General features: G+C 46.3%; 1 protein-coding gene across 1 annotated transcript in view; it reads right to left on the bottom strand.

Annotated features, from left to right (window-relative positions):
- The window catches only part of LOC124556324 (ESX-1 secretion-associated protein EspK-like), a 33,369-nt gene extending 19,099 nt beyond the window's left edge, over positions 1-14,270 (bottom strand). The window contains exons 1-2 of the mRNA XM_047130295.1: positions 14,057-14,270; positions 9,252-9,651 (exon numbers count right to left, since the gene is read on the bottom strand). Of these exons, the coding sequence (XP_046986251.1) occupies positions 9,252-9,651; positions 14,057-14,270 (614 nt within the window). The remainder of the gene's footprint in view (positions 1-9,251; positions 9,652-14,056) is intronic.
- Between the last annotated feature and the right edge of the window lie 979 nt (positions 14,271-15,249).

The following is a 15,249-nucleotide window of genomic DNA, read 5'->3' as shown; positions in this document are numbered from 1 at the left end:
CTGTTCCTCTTCTCAGTGTATATTTGTCCTGCTTTTGAAAATATTCGTTCACAGCTGTGCTGTGATACATAATACTTTTAGAACCAATTGATACAGCGCTGGCCACGGCAATTTTCTTGTTTCCCACCACTTTAAGGGATCTCTGTTTCTAGGCAAATATCCCTTCGCTAAATATTTATCCAGTTCGACAGTTGCTGCGCTTTCCGAGTAGTGACTTACTTGAAGCTGACTAATAATTTCATCGAACCCCTCCGAGGTAGAAGAATTCTTATGCGTTACAGTGGTAACTAGTTGAGAAATGAGCTGTGTTTTTTCTTTTTGAACAATCAATGCTTTCATTTATGCAACAGCCTTCATATAGCAGTTATGGAACTTTTTTTCGTCTGAAAATTCTTACCTTTGTATCGGGAGTCAGTTACCTGACTAATCAGGTCGTTGCTGGAGATAACCCCAAACCGCTCTGATAACCCTTTAAGCAAATTATCAAAATGGCTCAAATGGCTCTGAGCACTGTGGGACTTAACTTCGGATGTCATCAGTCCCATAGAACTTAAAACTACTTAAACCTAATTAACCTAAGGACATCAAACACATCCATGCCCGAGGCAGGATTCGAACCTGCGACCGCAGCGGTCGCGCGGTTCCAGACTGTAGCGCCTAGAACCACTCGGCCACCCCGGCCGGCAGATTATCAACTAATGACTATTTCTTGAGGATATTCTTTATTTTTGTCTTTAAAATATTTTGGTTGCCGTTCCATTAATCTTGGCAAGATTTTAATGTTTCAAAGTGAGACTGTTTTCTCTGAGGACACCTCTTTGGTCACCTTTCAAAATTTGAAACTTCTGTTACATTATCTCCCAGTCTGTATTTTTTAAGTTTAAGGTGCTCGATTTTCCACCTAAAATAGAAGGGCAAGAAATTATCTGAGCTTTATTTAAAGTAAATCTTTGCAAAATTTCGTAAGTAGAGTTCCATCTGATTGGGACGTCTTGTTTCAGTTCCAGTCGGTCTTTTTTTAAATTTTCTTATATTTCAGCAAGTTTGTTCAAGGCAAAAGGTCTCTCTTTAAAAAACATAACTCATTTGACCTCATCAGTGGTTTTCTATATGAACTTCTGAACTGCGTGTTGCACAGTGAGGTTTAAGAAATGTGCAGAGCATGGGGTATGTGGAGGTTTCAGAAGCGTGGCAGTTAATTTCATATTTGTCCCGCAGTGTTTATTATCGTGGAAGTGATTTTAAAATTGATATTGTATTTGGGATAGCAGACTTTACCCAGTTTGAGATGTTTTCTGCTCAGTATCTGCCTTAGATTTGTGAGAACTCTATAAGGTATGACTACTCTATGAGGAGAAGGAGATCAGTGTTTAACGTCCCGTCGACGGCGAGGTCATTAGTGACGGAGCACAGGCTCAGATTAGGGAAGGATGGAGAAGGAAATCGGCAGTGCCCTTTCGAAGGAACCATCCCAGCATTTGCCTTAAGTGATTTAGGAGAATCATGGAAAATCTAAATCAGAATGGTCGGACGCGGGTTTGAACCATCGTCCTCCGAATGAGTGTCAAATGTGCTAGCCACTGCATTACCCCGCTTGGTTCTCATCTGTGAAATGTGCAGTGAGTGCATAGAAACTAATATTATTTACACTCGTCCACGCATCAGATGTAAGACAGACTGCCTTTGTGGTGGCCAAATCGTTTTTAATTGTATAAATAACTCATGACGCAAACTGTGTATTAGAGAGTTTGACAACGTTAATTATAATTTGGACAAATTATATATATATATATATATATATATATATATATATATACGATTTTTTTTAAATTCTGTGTCTTCGACTATAGAGAATGGATGGTATTCTCTGCATATCGTTTTTAAAAGCTGTACATCCAATGACATACTTTTATTTAACGGGAGCGGCTTTATAATACTAAAAGATTTATTTATTGGTTGTTGTAAATGAAAAGGAGTTGAGGGTGAGGGCATCACAAAAGGAAATAAATCAGGACTTTGTCCAGACGCTAACAACAGTGATGGGCTGGATACAGCTTAAGAATCAATTTGCCTTTGTGGGAGGATACCTTCACCGAGGTGGAAGCAGACATCAGTGAAGACGGTTCACGATAAATGATTTCTGGAATTTCTACATCGATTGATGGCAATCTTGATCGGCTTCCTGGCCCACATCGTTCCAGAGGTACTGTAGGATGCTTCGATTTTAGATGTCTCTTGAGGTTTGATGATGAGCCAGAAGCCATGGAAATTATCTGCCGACAGTAGCGGCATTTTCCTTTTCCTTCCATTTTTGTAAAATGGTACCGAACGTTGCTCGTAATTCTTCTAGGCGAAGGCAGTGTGGATGACGTATTGTTGTGCAGCACCGAAAAGTACACTGGTAAAATTAAAATATTTACTATTAACTTAGACATTTTTAATTGTAAAAGCTTAAAGTAAGAACAAATATACATGCAGCACATTTATAATCATAAATTATAGAGTAGGTCGTAGAACGGTGTGATCTGCGAAACCTAGACCCACAATCGTGAATTTTGTATCATATATGAAAAGGCCTGAAATAGTCATAGTAATTAAGAAACTCGCGAATAAAAGCCTGACAATATGGAAGGATTTCCGAATTCGGGCTACATAGCGAGTGAACAAGAGATGGCAGGATAATGGTGCGGATAATGGCTGGAAAAAAGCAATGTAAATGGACTTCTGTTCTTACGCAGTCACTAGTTCTACCAGTGTGCCTGCATTGTTACTGTAATTGACGATGACTTTCAATTCATTTCTACGAACCCCGCATGTATTTCAGTATATCGAAATCCATGTCTTTCTTCTAACGAACGTGGACACCTTGCTCAAGCCAAGCATTCTCTCTAGTTCCGTAAATATAGACTCCACTGTCCTGTCCTGTCCTTAGGTTAGTTAGGTTTAAGTAGTTCTAAGTTCTAGGGGACTGATGACCATAGCTGTTAAGTCCCATAGTGCTCCGAGCCATTTTTTTCCACTGTCCTAAGACACCACAGAAGTAACAGATGAGGTGCAGTAACTGCATAAAACGCTTTGACTTATTACGCACTGTGCTGTTCATCCAATAGTAATGAAGACAAACAAGTCAAGTATATAAAACATGCTCGGGTTTCAAGCCGCGTCTAGTGGTTTACTGCCCACGTGGTTTCGGCAGAGAAGAGGCATAAAACAGACACAATCTTCAGGCCTCCGGCAAAGTTCCGGCAAATAATGAAATCTGTGAAAGACGATGTAGGCCTCAGAACGCCAGGAATTTACAAGATACCGTGTGGACGTGGGAAGTTTATGTCGGCCAGACTGTTCGCTCTATTGAGCTGCGCCGCATAGAACATGCGCTATCCCGAAAAGTCAGTTGTAGCAGAACATGCTCTGGAAAACGGACACCGAATTGCATTCGATGAAACGTCTGCCATTAAATGGACTAATGGCTTCTGGGATAGCGTGATAAACGAGACTATAGAGATTAGAATTTCTGACAACACCTTCAGCAGAGACAGTGGATTGCAGCTGAGTACGGCGTGGGATCCGGTGTTGAGGGAGTTGAAGCGGGTCCGGCGGTCGCGCGGCCAAAACATTACCATATATGGTGCGGCACTGAGCACCATTGACGTCACGAGCGACGTCACGGCTGTATAAGAACGGTAATGACAACCACACGACAGTCATCCACTTGACAATGGCAGAGGAGATCTCTGCCGAAAGCTCATGGGCAGTAAACCACTTGACGCGGCTTGAAACCCGAGAATGTTTTATTAACGGATATCGCCGCGAAAGCGTGCATTCGTAAAGTCAAGTATATGTTAGTAAAAATAAAATCCGTTTAAAAACTTGCTTAAACTGCGTCCTCTACGGACCTCCGAATGTAGGTGGGATAGTCTGTTTCAAAACTGACTTTTCAAAATTAGATTCGACTGAGGAACGTACAAATCATGCTAGTAACACTAACATAAATATTCTGCCCATTCACTGTTAAATTCAGATGTGTAGTTTCTTCTTCAAATGTAAAAGCATTTCAACTTGCACCTGCCCACCATTCAGCCTACAGTCACACCCCCACATACACATTTGCCACAAAATCCACAAGCAAAGAAATTCGCATCTGGAATGTCAGCTCACAACATAATATTCATGACTTATTCTCTAAAATATCCAGGGAATAAACTGTAACTGACGACATAAGGGCACTTTAAGTGGATCGGTGTACCTTTACTTACACCGGGGGCACAAGAGAATAATTTAGGAGACGACTTCCATTCCATTCCTGAGCGTGAAAGATAAATTCCGTGGATTTAAAGCCAAACAATTACACAATAAATATGCTCCCCCAAACACCGGAAACTTGAAAGGAAAATATGCACCTTGGCTAAAAGAAGAGCTGAAACAGTTCATGAATGTCGGAGGCAAAAGACATCCGATTTACAAACGACCTCCTACCCTTGAAAGTAAAATTGATTATAAGCAGAAAGCAAACAGAGACAATCGGTCTGAGAGAAACGATAAGCAAGGCATGCCAGTACATCAGTCTAAAACATAAAAGACCAGGTGCTCTATGGAAAAGCTTATGTGATGTAGGGAAGAGCAGGCAAAGTAGAAGCTGTAACTGATCCCATTGTCCCAACCAAGGAACTAAATCAGTACTTGACTTTGGCTGTAACATTCACTGAACCGTAAACAAAACATAGACATACTGATTATTTCACGAAGGTAAAGGAAGTTAGTCACGACAAATTCGTTCTTATGCTGACAACGTCGTCGAAAAACCCTTCAGGTCAGCATTTACTGTACAGGAGGGCGTTGCAACTCAAATGACCAAGCTTAATGTTGACCCATTACTGCTCATAATAACTACTGCTCCATAGACCTTGAAGCTCTTGCCGGGACAACTCAGCAGAAACACTCATTCCCATCACAGTACAAGTACAAGAGATCCGATTGCTAATAAGAGTAGCTTGGTACATTCTGTCTGGCGCGAGAATGAATGTAGACATCGGAAAAGAACTGAGAGTGAAAAACTTAAATGAGCCGATTGAAGAAACAGAAACAACTGGAAAGATTATGTCACAAGACTGAAAGACGACAGATCACCAAAACTGATGATAATTATTATACAGTGGGCAGAAGATATTTAGGAAGGCCGAGGGAGATCTACAATTTCAGCCAAGAGGGTGTAACAGGCAAATGCCCAATATATGCAGAGAGAAGGAGGGGTACCATTTTAAAAATATTTCGATTTTTTTAAGAAACTATGATAACTTTTGTAATTGCACTTAAAACTCTGGTCTATTGTAAGAGTGCTTCTGAAGGCATTAATCAGTTCAGATTACATGAATAAATAAAAAATTAAACATAATGTACAGGTTGTCCCAGGATGAATGGTCAATATTCAAGAATATGTCATGGACGATTGCTTTAAGCAAAAAACTTCATGTAGACATATGCACAATTCTGAATGGTTTCTAAGACAGAACATATTTAATGTACATTGTTATTTATTTTCTTTATTATTCAGTACTCTGCCATTGTTTAGAACGTACCACAGTAGTGTAGACGAAGTCGAGACGAATAATTTGATGTAGGACATGTGGTCTATCAAGTCGGGAAACTACCTCAAATTGGCTTACAAAATCTACCTACAGCTCAGAGTATGCACGTCACGCAAGATTTTCAGTACTCTCTTGTTATCTTCACGCGACCTATAAGTCATTGAGAAAAAAATGAATAGGACCTTTTTATAGGAAACTGAATGTAGTTTAATTTTGTACTGTAACAAGTTATCGGTAGTGGTCACGGATTTCGTATTATTCAAGAAGAATGTACATTAGTGACATTAAATGGGTTCCTCCTCAGAAACCATTCATAATAGGGCATATGCCCATATTTAGTTTTTTGCTTCAAATAATCGTTTCTGTCCTATCCCTGACTGTTGACTATTCCTCCCGAGACATCTTGTATACATGGACTATGACTATCATGTATGTTAAAATAATTATTAAACTTTAGGAAGAGCTGAACTCGGATGGAGGGTGCTCAGTCACGAAAGCGAGTTGCAGGCTATGTCACTGTGCCAAGAGCGAAGAGAACGGAGTAACGCCTCCAGTCGCCATGTGATCTGCTCCGTGCGATCTCGTCTGCGAGAGTGGTGGGGAGCTGTAAGCTACCTTGCAATCTGATCCATAAGAGTAATGGGGAACAGTGAGCTAGTAAGCTACCTTGCAACCTGGTTCCTGAGAGTGGTGGGGCGCAGTGAGCATACCATCTATCGGTGACATCGGTGGGGAGCGCCGAGCTGACGGGAGGGGAGTGACGCCTGGGTCACTTTGCAATACGCCCCGACAGCATGGTGGCTGCAGACTGCAGCTTGTATGATTGCTCAAAACACATTTCGAGTGCAATACTAAGTCAAAGGATAAGATGTAACAACTCACTCATAAGTACGTAAACTTTTATTGAGCTTCTGAAATTTGAGGGAGAGCAGAAATATGATGCTGGAAGTATTTTCTGTGTTAATGCAGCGTTCTGAAGAACTGACTTGTGGTTTGTGTCGGCAGCTGTGCAGTCAGCACAGCGGATTGCTAAGTAAACAGGTTCAGGTTCGATTCCTGGCCAGTTTGAAGATTTTCTTCCGTCCAGAGAGTGGATGTTGTATTGTGCTTACTTTCTTAATGTCATTATTTGCATTATTATTGAGATGGATGAACGCTATGGCCTGCAGCCAATAAATTGAAAAAAACCCAGAGCTTTTTCTTTTCTGTTGTTTTCATGGATGAGAAAAGGTATATGTAATAATAAGGAAGGCAGTTAGGGAAATTTTTTCTTAAGGATGTGGCGTGGGGTGCCGTTGCAGCTGCCTACCACAGAATTCTCATTGCCTTCATTACAGCCGCTACACATGCATTTTTAAATCAGATGAGCTACCATTAATTTTTCCGAATCACCAATCATCCACTATTTACAACGATCTGGCTCTTTGAATCAGTTAACGAGCAGACAGCCCATCTCTACAACAAACTAATGTAATGTAAGAACGTACAGAGATTAGCCTCACTGTCTGAAAGAACAACAAAATGCTAACGCACTTCATAAACAACCTGACGCTCAAAAATTACGTGGAGCAGTTCCGCATCAATTAGAATACCCAGATCATATAATAAGTCCAGCCGAGGAATGATAAACAGCAATAATGTTCACCAATAACCTCACATATAGTGTTTCCACTGTGTGTGAAGCTGCACATCTCGCTTGTGGAGTATCTAAACTTTAAACCAGTACCGTCAGTAAATCAATCCGCCAAACCATCGAATTTGAGCAATTTAAGTCTGCCTGCTTAGCTGGGTGATAACGTGCTCGCTTCCCATGCAAGCGGGCCCGGGTTCGATTCCTGGCCGGGTTGGAAATTTTCTCCGCTTGGGGACTGGGTGTTGTGTTGTCCTCATTATCATTTCATCCTCATCACCGGCGAGCAACTCGCCCAGTGTGGCGTCGACTGAAATAAGACTTGCACTTGGCGCCCGGCCAACGATGCCATTTACTTATTTCGTGAGCCATTTAAAATGCTTCTAACACAGGGTGTACCATTTCAACAATTATCCATCATGTCGAACCAGTCGCTGCTGTTGGTCACATGTTTATGATAATCCTCTCCTCCCACAGGTTCAAAATGGCTCTCAGCACTATGGGACTTAACATCTGAGGTCATCAGTCCCCTAGACTTAGAACTACTTAAACCTAACTAACCTAAGGACATCACACACATCCATGCCCGAGGCAGGATTCGAACCTGCGACCGTAGCAGCAGCGCGGTTCCGGAGTGAAGCGCCTAGAACCGCTCGGCCACCCGTCCGGCCCTCCCACAGGTGCCACCTCTCAATGGTGCCCTTGTCAGGCCACGCCGCACATCCCCTGACACAAGCAAAGATAGGCCAACTTTCAGAACACAAGTAATCTGTGAATCACTAAGGGAAATAAAATCTCATGTAAGAGGAGGAGGGAACTTTATATAAAGCCCAGAGTAAGTCATGATCCGACATTACCTGCATACTACAAAAAATACTGTACTACTTTAGGGTTCAAAATGGCTCTGAGCACTATGGGACTTAACTACTGAGGTCATCAGTCCCCTAGAACTTAGAACTACTTAAACCTAACTAACCTAAGGACATCACACACATCCATGCCCGAGGCAGGATTCGAATCTGCGACCGTAGCGGTCACGCGGTTCCAAACTGACGCGCTTAGAACCGCACGGCCACACCGGCCGGCTACTACTTTAGGTAAAGTCATTAAAGTCCGCAGAAGCATGCATGTTCCGACAGATATAAATAATGCAGATAAGATTAAAACTGTATGGGATACTGAAAAAAATTGTTGGACAATGGCATCAAGACAGCACTGACCGAGGCCCACGAGAAAGACAGGCCGCGGCGCGTACGTCACGAAGGTAGTCCTGAACTCGCTTGCAAGCTCAGCTCAGCAGACAAAATTTTGTGGCGGTGTTCGTAGCGACAAGCAATTCGCTGTAGAAACGGCTTACGAAGTCACCGCCACACTTTTAATAGCGGGCCGACCGGTCCGCTGGAACAGTGAACAGAAAGATGAAAACCCAAACACTCTGATTAAATAAAAGTCGGTACTTATCTTTATTAACGAAGATACAGAAACAGTAGTGAACTCCGTGTCTACAGAAATCTGTCTAGTTCGAGTCGGAGCGGCTAGGTCAGCGTCGGCTGACGACAAACAACAACTCTGCTGTGATGAACACACAACTGACTAGCAAATACACAATTCGGCGGCGAGTATACAACTGAGCGGCGAATACAGAACTGTCCTAGCGCTCGCGACTCCAGCGCTTAAGAAGCAAGAAGCCAGCGGTGGCGCGCGCAGACTTGCGGCGATTTCCTGTCTCGCTGGCGCTGCTTATGCGGACGGCGTCCGGACTTTGATGCTGCCAACCTTTTTGGCAGCGGGCTCGGGTGGCATTACTGGCTAGGATATAACACTCCTCCCCCCCAAATCGCCGCACCGTCGTTGAATAATGACGTGGCGAGCGTCGACGGCGGGGGAGGGGTCGGGCCGCAGGCGTAGCGGACGAGACCGGGGCGGAGACTGTTGTCGGTGGCAGTCCCCGGTCCGCACCCCAGCATTGGCTGCGCGGGGCCTCGGGAAACACCGACTGAAAACCGAGGTCAGGGTGCACGCCTGTGACCACGGGCGCAGCTTCTGGTACTGGACGCGACGGGGCGTCGGGACCCACGAAGAGAGGCAGCGTCTCCTGACGCTGCGGCGACGGCTGCTGAGTGGGCGCCGGACAAGGCGCTGCGGTGTCAGACTCCTTGGGGGTGCCCAAGGAAAGCGGCTGCAGGATAGGCTGCACAGCCACCGCTTGGGAAGGCGGCCCGGCTGAGGGGTCGACGTCCATCAGCTCCGAAGGCGGTGGCGACTGAAGAGGGACCGCAGGCGCCGGAGCGACCACCTGGGGCGCTCCCGGATGAAGCTGCGTGGGAGGCATCAACGGGACGGGCTGTCGGCGTGGTAGCGGCGACGGCTGCTGCTGCTGCCCTGGGGGCGGCAGCGAAGTCGGAAGGCGCGGCTGGAACCCGCCGCTGACCAAATCTGTGGACAAAGAACGAGCGGCAGAATCCGGGCGGCCAGCGCGGCGCAACTGGTTCTGATGCCTCCTGTGCACCCCAGTAGCACCTTGAACAGTATAAAAACCGCGACCCTGGACACTTATCACGGTACCACGTTCCCAACGACGGCGACCGTGATAAACTCTGAAAAAAAAACGGCGTCGTTGCGCTGAAAACGCGTGCGATGCTCAGAAGCGGCGGGTCGATCCGGGGGGTGCAACAACCGTAGTAGGGTGCGATGACGACGGCCGTGGAGAAGCTCCGCAGGCGAAGGGCCGTCGCGAGGCGTGGTCTGGTACGACGACAGGAACGTGATGAGGGCCTGCTGACGAGAGTGCGTAGCACGAAGGCGGTCCATATGATCCTTGAATGTGCGCACAAAACGTTCCGCTGCACCATTCGATTGAGGATGGAACGGCGGAGTAAGAACATGGCGAATGCCATTGGCAGAACAAAAACTTTCAAATTCAGCAGAGGTAAATTGTGGACCATTGTCAGACACTAAAACTTCTGGAAGACCCTCAATACAAAAAATTGAAGTCAACGCCTGTATAGTTTGTGCAGACGTTGTAGACTGCATGGGCACAACAAACGGAAAATTACTAAATGCATCTATCACGATGAGCCAACGAGAAAGCCAATATGGACCAGCGAAATCAATATGTACTCGCTGCCAGGGACCGGCAGGGCGTGCCCACTCAAAATAGCGTTGAGGCGGAGCAGCTTGGTGTTCGGCACACGTCGAACAATCTGTAGACATCTGCGTAATCTGCTTATCAATGCCGATCCATGTACAATGACGGCGGGCAAGCTGCTTGGTGCGGACCACTCCCCAATGATCTTGATGCAACAAGTCGAGGACCTTGGATTGGAGCACTTGGGGAACCACTACACGAAGCTGGTCATTCTCGGTGCGTAACAGCAAAACTCCGTGCGAAACAGACAACAGATGACGTTGCGGATAATAGCGACGAACCACAGGATCCGATATGTCCTTTGCCTTGGACGGCCAACCACGTTGAACAAAGCGTAATAGTAAACTCAGATGAGGATCCGTAGCTGTCTCACGTGCCACCTGACGATAATCAATCGGAAAATCCCGGAGGGATTGATGCTCATCGGTGTCAATCTGATGGCAAGAGTCGTCAGAGGAATCGAAGACATCATCCGCAGCAACCGGCAATCTAGAAAGCGCGTCAGCGTTTGCATGCTGAGCTGTAGGGCGATACAGGATCTCATACTGGTATTGTGATAACAAAAGAGCCCAACGTTGTAGTCTCTGAGCTGTCCGCGGAGGAACTGGTTTAGACGGATGAAACAGTGACGTCAGGGGCTTGTGATCTGTTACTAAATAGAATGGTCTACCATAGAGGTAGTGATGGAATTTTGTGACACCGAACACAATAGCCAACGCTTCCTTGTCCAATTGGCTATAATTACACTGAGCTTTGTTTAGCAATTTAGATGCGAACGCAATAGGACGTTCGGTGTTACCGACTCGGTGAGACAACACAGCACCGAGGCCGAAAGAAGAGGCATCACAAGCTGACACCAGAGGCTTGTTAGGGTCGTAATGGACCAGACAACGATCATTCAATAAAGCCTCTTTAAGCTGCTGAAAGGCTGATTGGCAATCAGCTGACCACACAAACGGAACATTCTTACGGCGGAGACGATGCAACGGTGCAGCAATCTGTGATGCATTAGGTATAAACCTAATATAATACGTCAATTTGCCAAGAACTGCTTGCAATTCATGCAGATTGCGAGGGGCGGGCAAATCACGAATAGCTGCTAAATGTGACTGGGAGGGATGAATGCCTTGAGCATTAATAACATGTCCCAGATACTCCAACTCTGTAAGGAAAAATTAACATTTATCGATGTTGCAACGTAGGCCTGCCTGAGACAACACTTGAAACAAACACTCCAAATTACGGAAATGTTCAGCAGGCGTCCGACCGGACACAACAATATCGTCTAAATACACTCCTGGAAATGGAAAAAAGAACACATTGACACCAGTGTGTCAGACCCACCATACTTGCTCCGGACACTGCGAGAGGGCTGTACAAGCAATGATCACACGCACGGCACAGCGGACACACCAGGAACCGCGGTGTTGGCCGTCGAATGGCGCTAGCTGCGCAGCATTTGTGCACCGCCGCCGTCAGTGTCAGCCAGTTTGCCGTGGCATACGGAGCTCCATCGCAGTCTTTAACACTGGTAGCATGCCGCGACAGCGTGGACGTGAACCGTATGTGCAGTTGACGGACTTTGAGCGAGGGCGTATAGTGGGCATGTGGGAGGCCGGGTGGACGTACCGCCGAATTGCTCAACACGTGGGGCGTGAGGTCTCCACAGTACATCGATGTTGTCGCCAGTGGTCGGCGGAAGCTGCACGTGCCCGTCGACCTGGGACCGGACCGCAGCGACGCACGGATGCACGCCAAGACCGTAGGATCCTACGCAGTGCCGTAGGGGACCGCACCGCCACTTCCCAGCAAATTAGGGACACTGTTGCTCCTGGGGTATCGGCGAGGACCATTCGCAACCGTCTCCATGAAGCTGGGCTACGGTCCCGCACACCGTTAGGCCTTCTTCCGCTCACGCCCCAACATCTTGCAGCCCGCCTCCAGTGGTGTCGCGACAGGCGTGAATGGAGGGACGAATGGAGACGTGTCGTCTTCAGCGATGAGAGTCGCTTCTGCCTTGGTGCCAATGATGGTCGTATGCGTGTTTGGCGCCGTGCAGGTGAGCGCCACAATCAGGACTGCATACGACCGAGGCACACAGGGCCAACACCCGGCATCATGGTGTGGGGAGCGATCTCCTACACTGGCCGTACACCACTGGTGATCGTCGAGGGGACACTGAATAGTGCACGGTACATCCAAACCGTCATCGAACCCATCGTTCTACCATTCCTAGACCGGCAAGGGAACTTGCTGTTCCAACAGGACAATGCACGTCCGCATGTATCCCGTGCCACCCAACGTGCTCTAGAAGGTGTACGTCAACTACCCTGGCCAGCAAGATCTCCGGATCTGTCCCCCATTGAGCATGTTTGGGACTGGATGAAGCGTCGTCTCACGCGGTCTGCACGTCCAGCATGAACGCTGGTCCAAATGAGGCGCCAGGTGGAAATGGCATGGCAAGCCGTTCCACAGGACTACATCCAGCATCTCTACGATCGTCTCCATGGGAGAATAGCAGCCTGCATTGCTGCGAAAGGTGGATATACACTGTACTAGTGCCGACATTGTGCGTGCTCTGTTGCCTGTGTCTATGTGCCTGTGGTTCTGTCAGTGTGATCATGTGATGTATCTGACCCCAGGAATGTGTCAATAAAGTTTCCCCTTCCTGGGACAATGAATTTACGGTGTCCTTATTTCAATTTCCAGGAGTGTAGTTGCAACACGATGGCACATTAGCCAGAAGTTGTGACAAAAAACGCTGAAAAACAGCTGGAGCTGACGCACAACCAAAAGGCAAACGCAGAAAACGGAACAACCCCAACGACGTGTTTATGACAAAATACTGTTATGATTGCTCGTCGAGGGGCTATTGCAAATATGCTTCACGGAGATCAATTTTGGAAAAGAAACGAGCTTCCCCTAACTTATCCATCAGCTCGTGCGGTCTAGGCAAAGGAAAAGAATCAATGACAGTCTGAGGATTAACTGTCGACTTAAAATCAGCACACAAACGTAACTTGCCAGACGGTTTCTTTATAATAACTAAGGGAGAAGCCCACTGGCTCGCTGAAACGGGTTGAATAACACCGTTGTTTTGCCAACGACGAAGTTCATCTTCTACAGGTGCCCGGAGGGCGTGAGGCACTGGACGAGCACGACAAAATCGAGGCTGAGCATTATCTTTTAACGTAATATGAGCGGCAAAGTTCGCAGCACAACCTAGTTCGTCTTTAAATATGTCACTGTATCGTTTACACAAATCGGTTATGCTGTCTTGAGGAACAACAACAGAATTAATTTGCAACACATTGTCTTGGATAGACAGGCCAAACAAGTCAAAACAGTCTAATCCGAAAATGTTTACACTGTCTGTAGCGCGGAGCACTGTGAATGAAACTGTTTTTGTATTGCCACGGAATGTGGCTGGCACGCTACATACACCTAACACAGGAATTTGTTCTCCACTATAAGTAGCCAAAGAATGTTTTGCCGCTGAAAGTTTAGGGCGGCCGATAGCCTCATACGTAGCACTATTTATGAGAGTCACAGACGCACCAGTGTCTAATTGAAAATTGAAGGTCTTATCCTGGATGCGTAGCTTCACAAATAGTTTATTACACTGTCTCTGGATCGGCGCAGTGGAGGCGGAAGACACCAAATCAGCGCGTTTAGCGCGTGTCCGCTGCTTACGACAACTCGTGGGTTGGGCGGGTGGAACAACAACTCCCGCTTCACTTGCAGTCTGTACATTACTTTTTACAGCGTTTGAATTACGCCTGGGGCGCATAGCAGAGGGCTGGGTGGGTGGCTTATTGCGAACAAGTTTATTACCCATACGAACCGTGGAAGAGTCTTTAAACGCGACCTTCTGGGCGGGCTGGCTTTGAAGAACATGAATATCCATGGGCTGGGCAGCACTAGAATTGTTCTTGCGTTTACGCAAACAAACAGTCTGGATGTGTCCTTTCCTTTGACAAAAGTGACAAACCGCGTTTCTTAACGGGCAACGTTCACGAGGATGAGCAAGAACACACTTAGGGCAAGACTTAACTCTATCATTTTGCACACGCGGCTGACGAATGTGTTTAACATGACGCGGCCGGCTAGTGTTTACAGTCTGACTCTGCCGGTGGGGCCGCGGGCGTGACATAACTTGCTTAGCACAGGCAATTTGAGAAATACATGGCTGATCTAACTCACACTCAGCATAGTCAAAAGTATCTTGGGCTTCAATGATGTTCATCACAGTCTCTAATGACGGGTCAGGCAACTTTAAGATAGCAGCACGAATACGAGAATCTGCAATGTTTTGAGTAATAGCGTCTCGTAACATGACATCACTGTAGGAAGCTCCACACACACAATTAAATCGGCACTGACGGGTGAGGCCCCGTAAATCTTTTAACCACTGTTTATTAGATTGATGTGGCAGTTTCTTTAATCGGAAGAACTTGAATCTGGCTGCTGCCACATGAACTCGCGACTCGAAATACTCAGCAAGCTTGTTAACAACAACGTCATAGTCTAAAGCTTCTGGCTGGGATTCCGGGAACAACTTACAAAGTAGGCGATAGACTTCCACGCCTGCAGTGGAAATTAAATAAAGCTGCCGCTCAGTACCCGTGATTTTGTAGACTGTCATGTGCGCCTGCAACTGCGCGAAATATTCTCGCCATTCTTCTCGTGATGCATCAAAAGCACGGAAAGGTGGTGCTGCCTGTGCTTGTTCCTTTTGTGTTGGAGGATTAGCCGCTTGTTTGGCGATTGCTTCCACCAAACTTTGTATTTGCTGACTCTGTAACAAGATCAACTGTTGTAAGTCGGCAGACATAGTGAACACAAATTAAACCAGCCCCCAAAAGTTTATCGCTATAATTAGTATA

This window comes from Schistocerca americana, chromosome X (genome assembly GCF_021461395.2).
Source record: "Schistocerca americana isolate TAMUIC-IGC-003095 chromosome X, iqSchAmer2.1, whole genome shotgun sequence".
Taxonomy (NCBI): domain Eukaryota; kingdom Metazoa; phylum Arthropoda; class Insecta; order Orthoptera; family Acrididae; genus Schistocerca; species Schistocerca americana.
The sequence above is the reverse complement of the archived record's forward strand: the minus strand, read 5'-3'. Positions and strand labels throughout refer to the sequence as shown.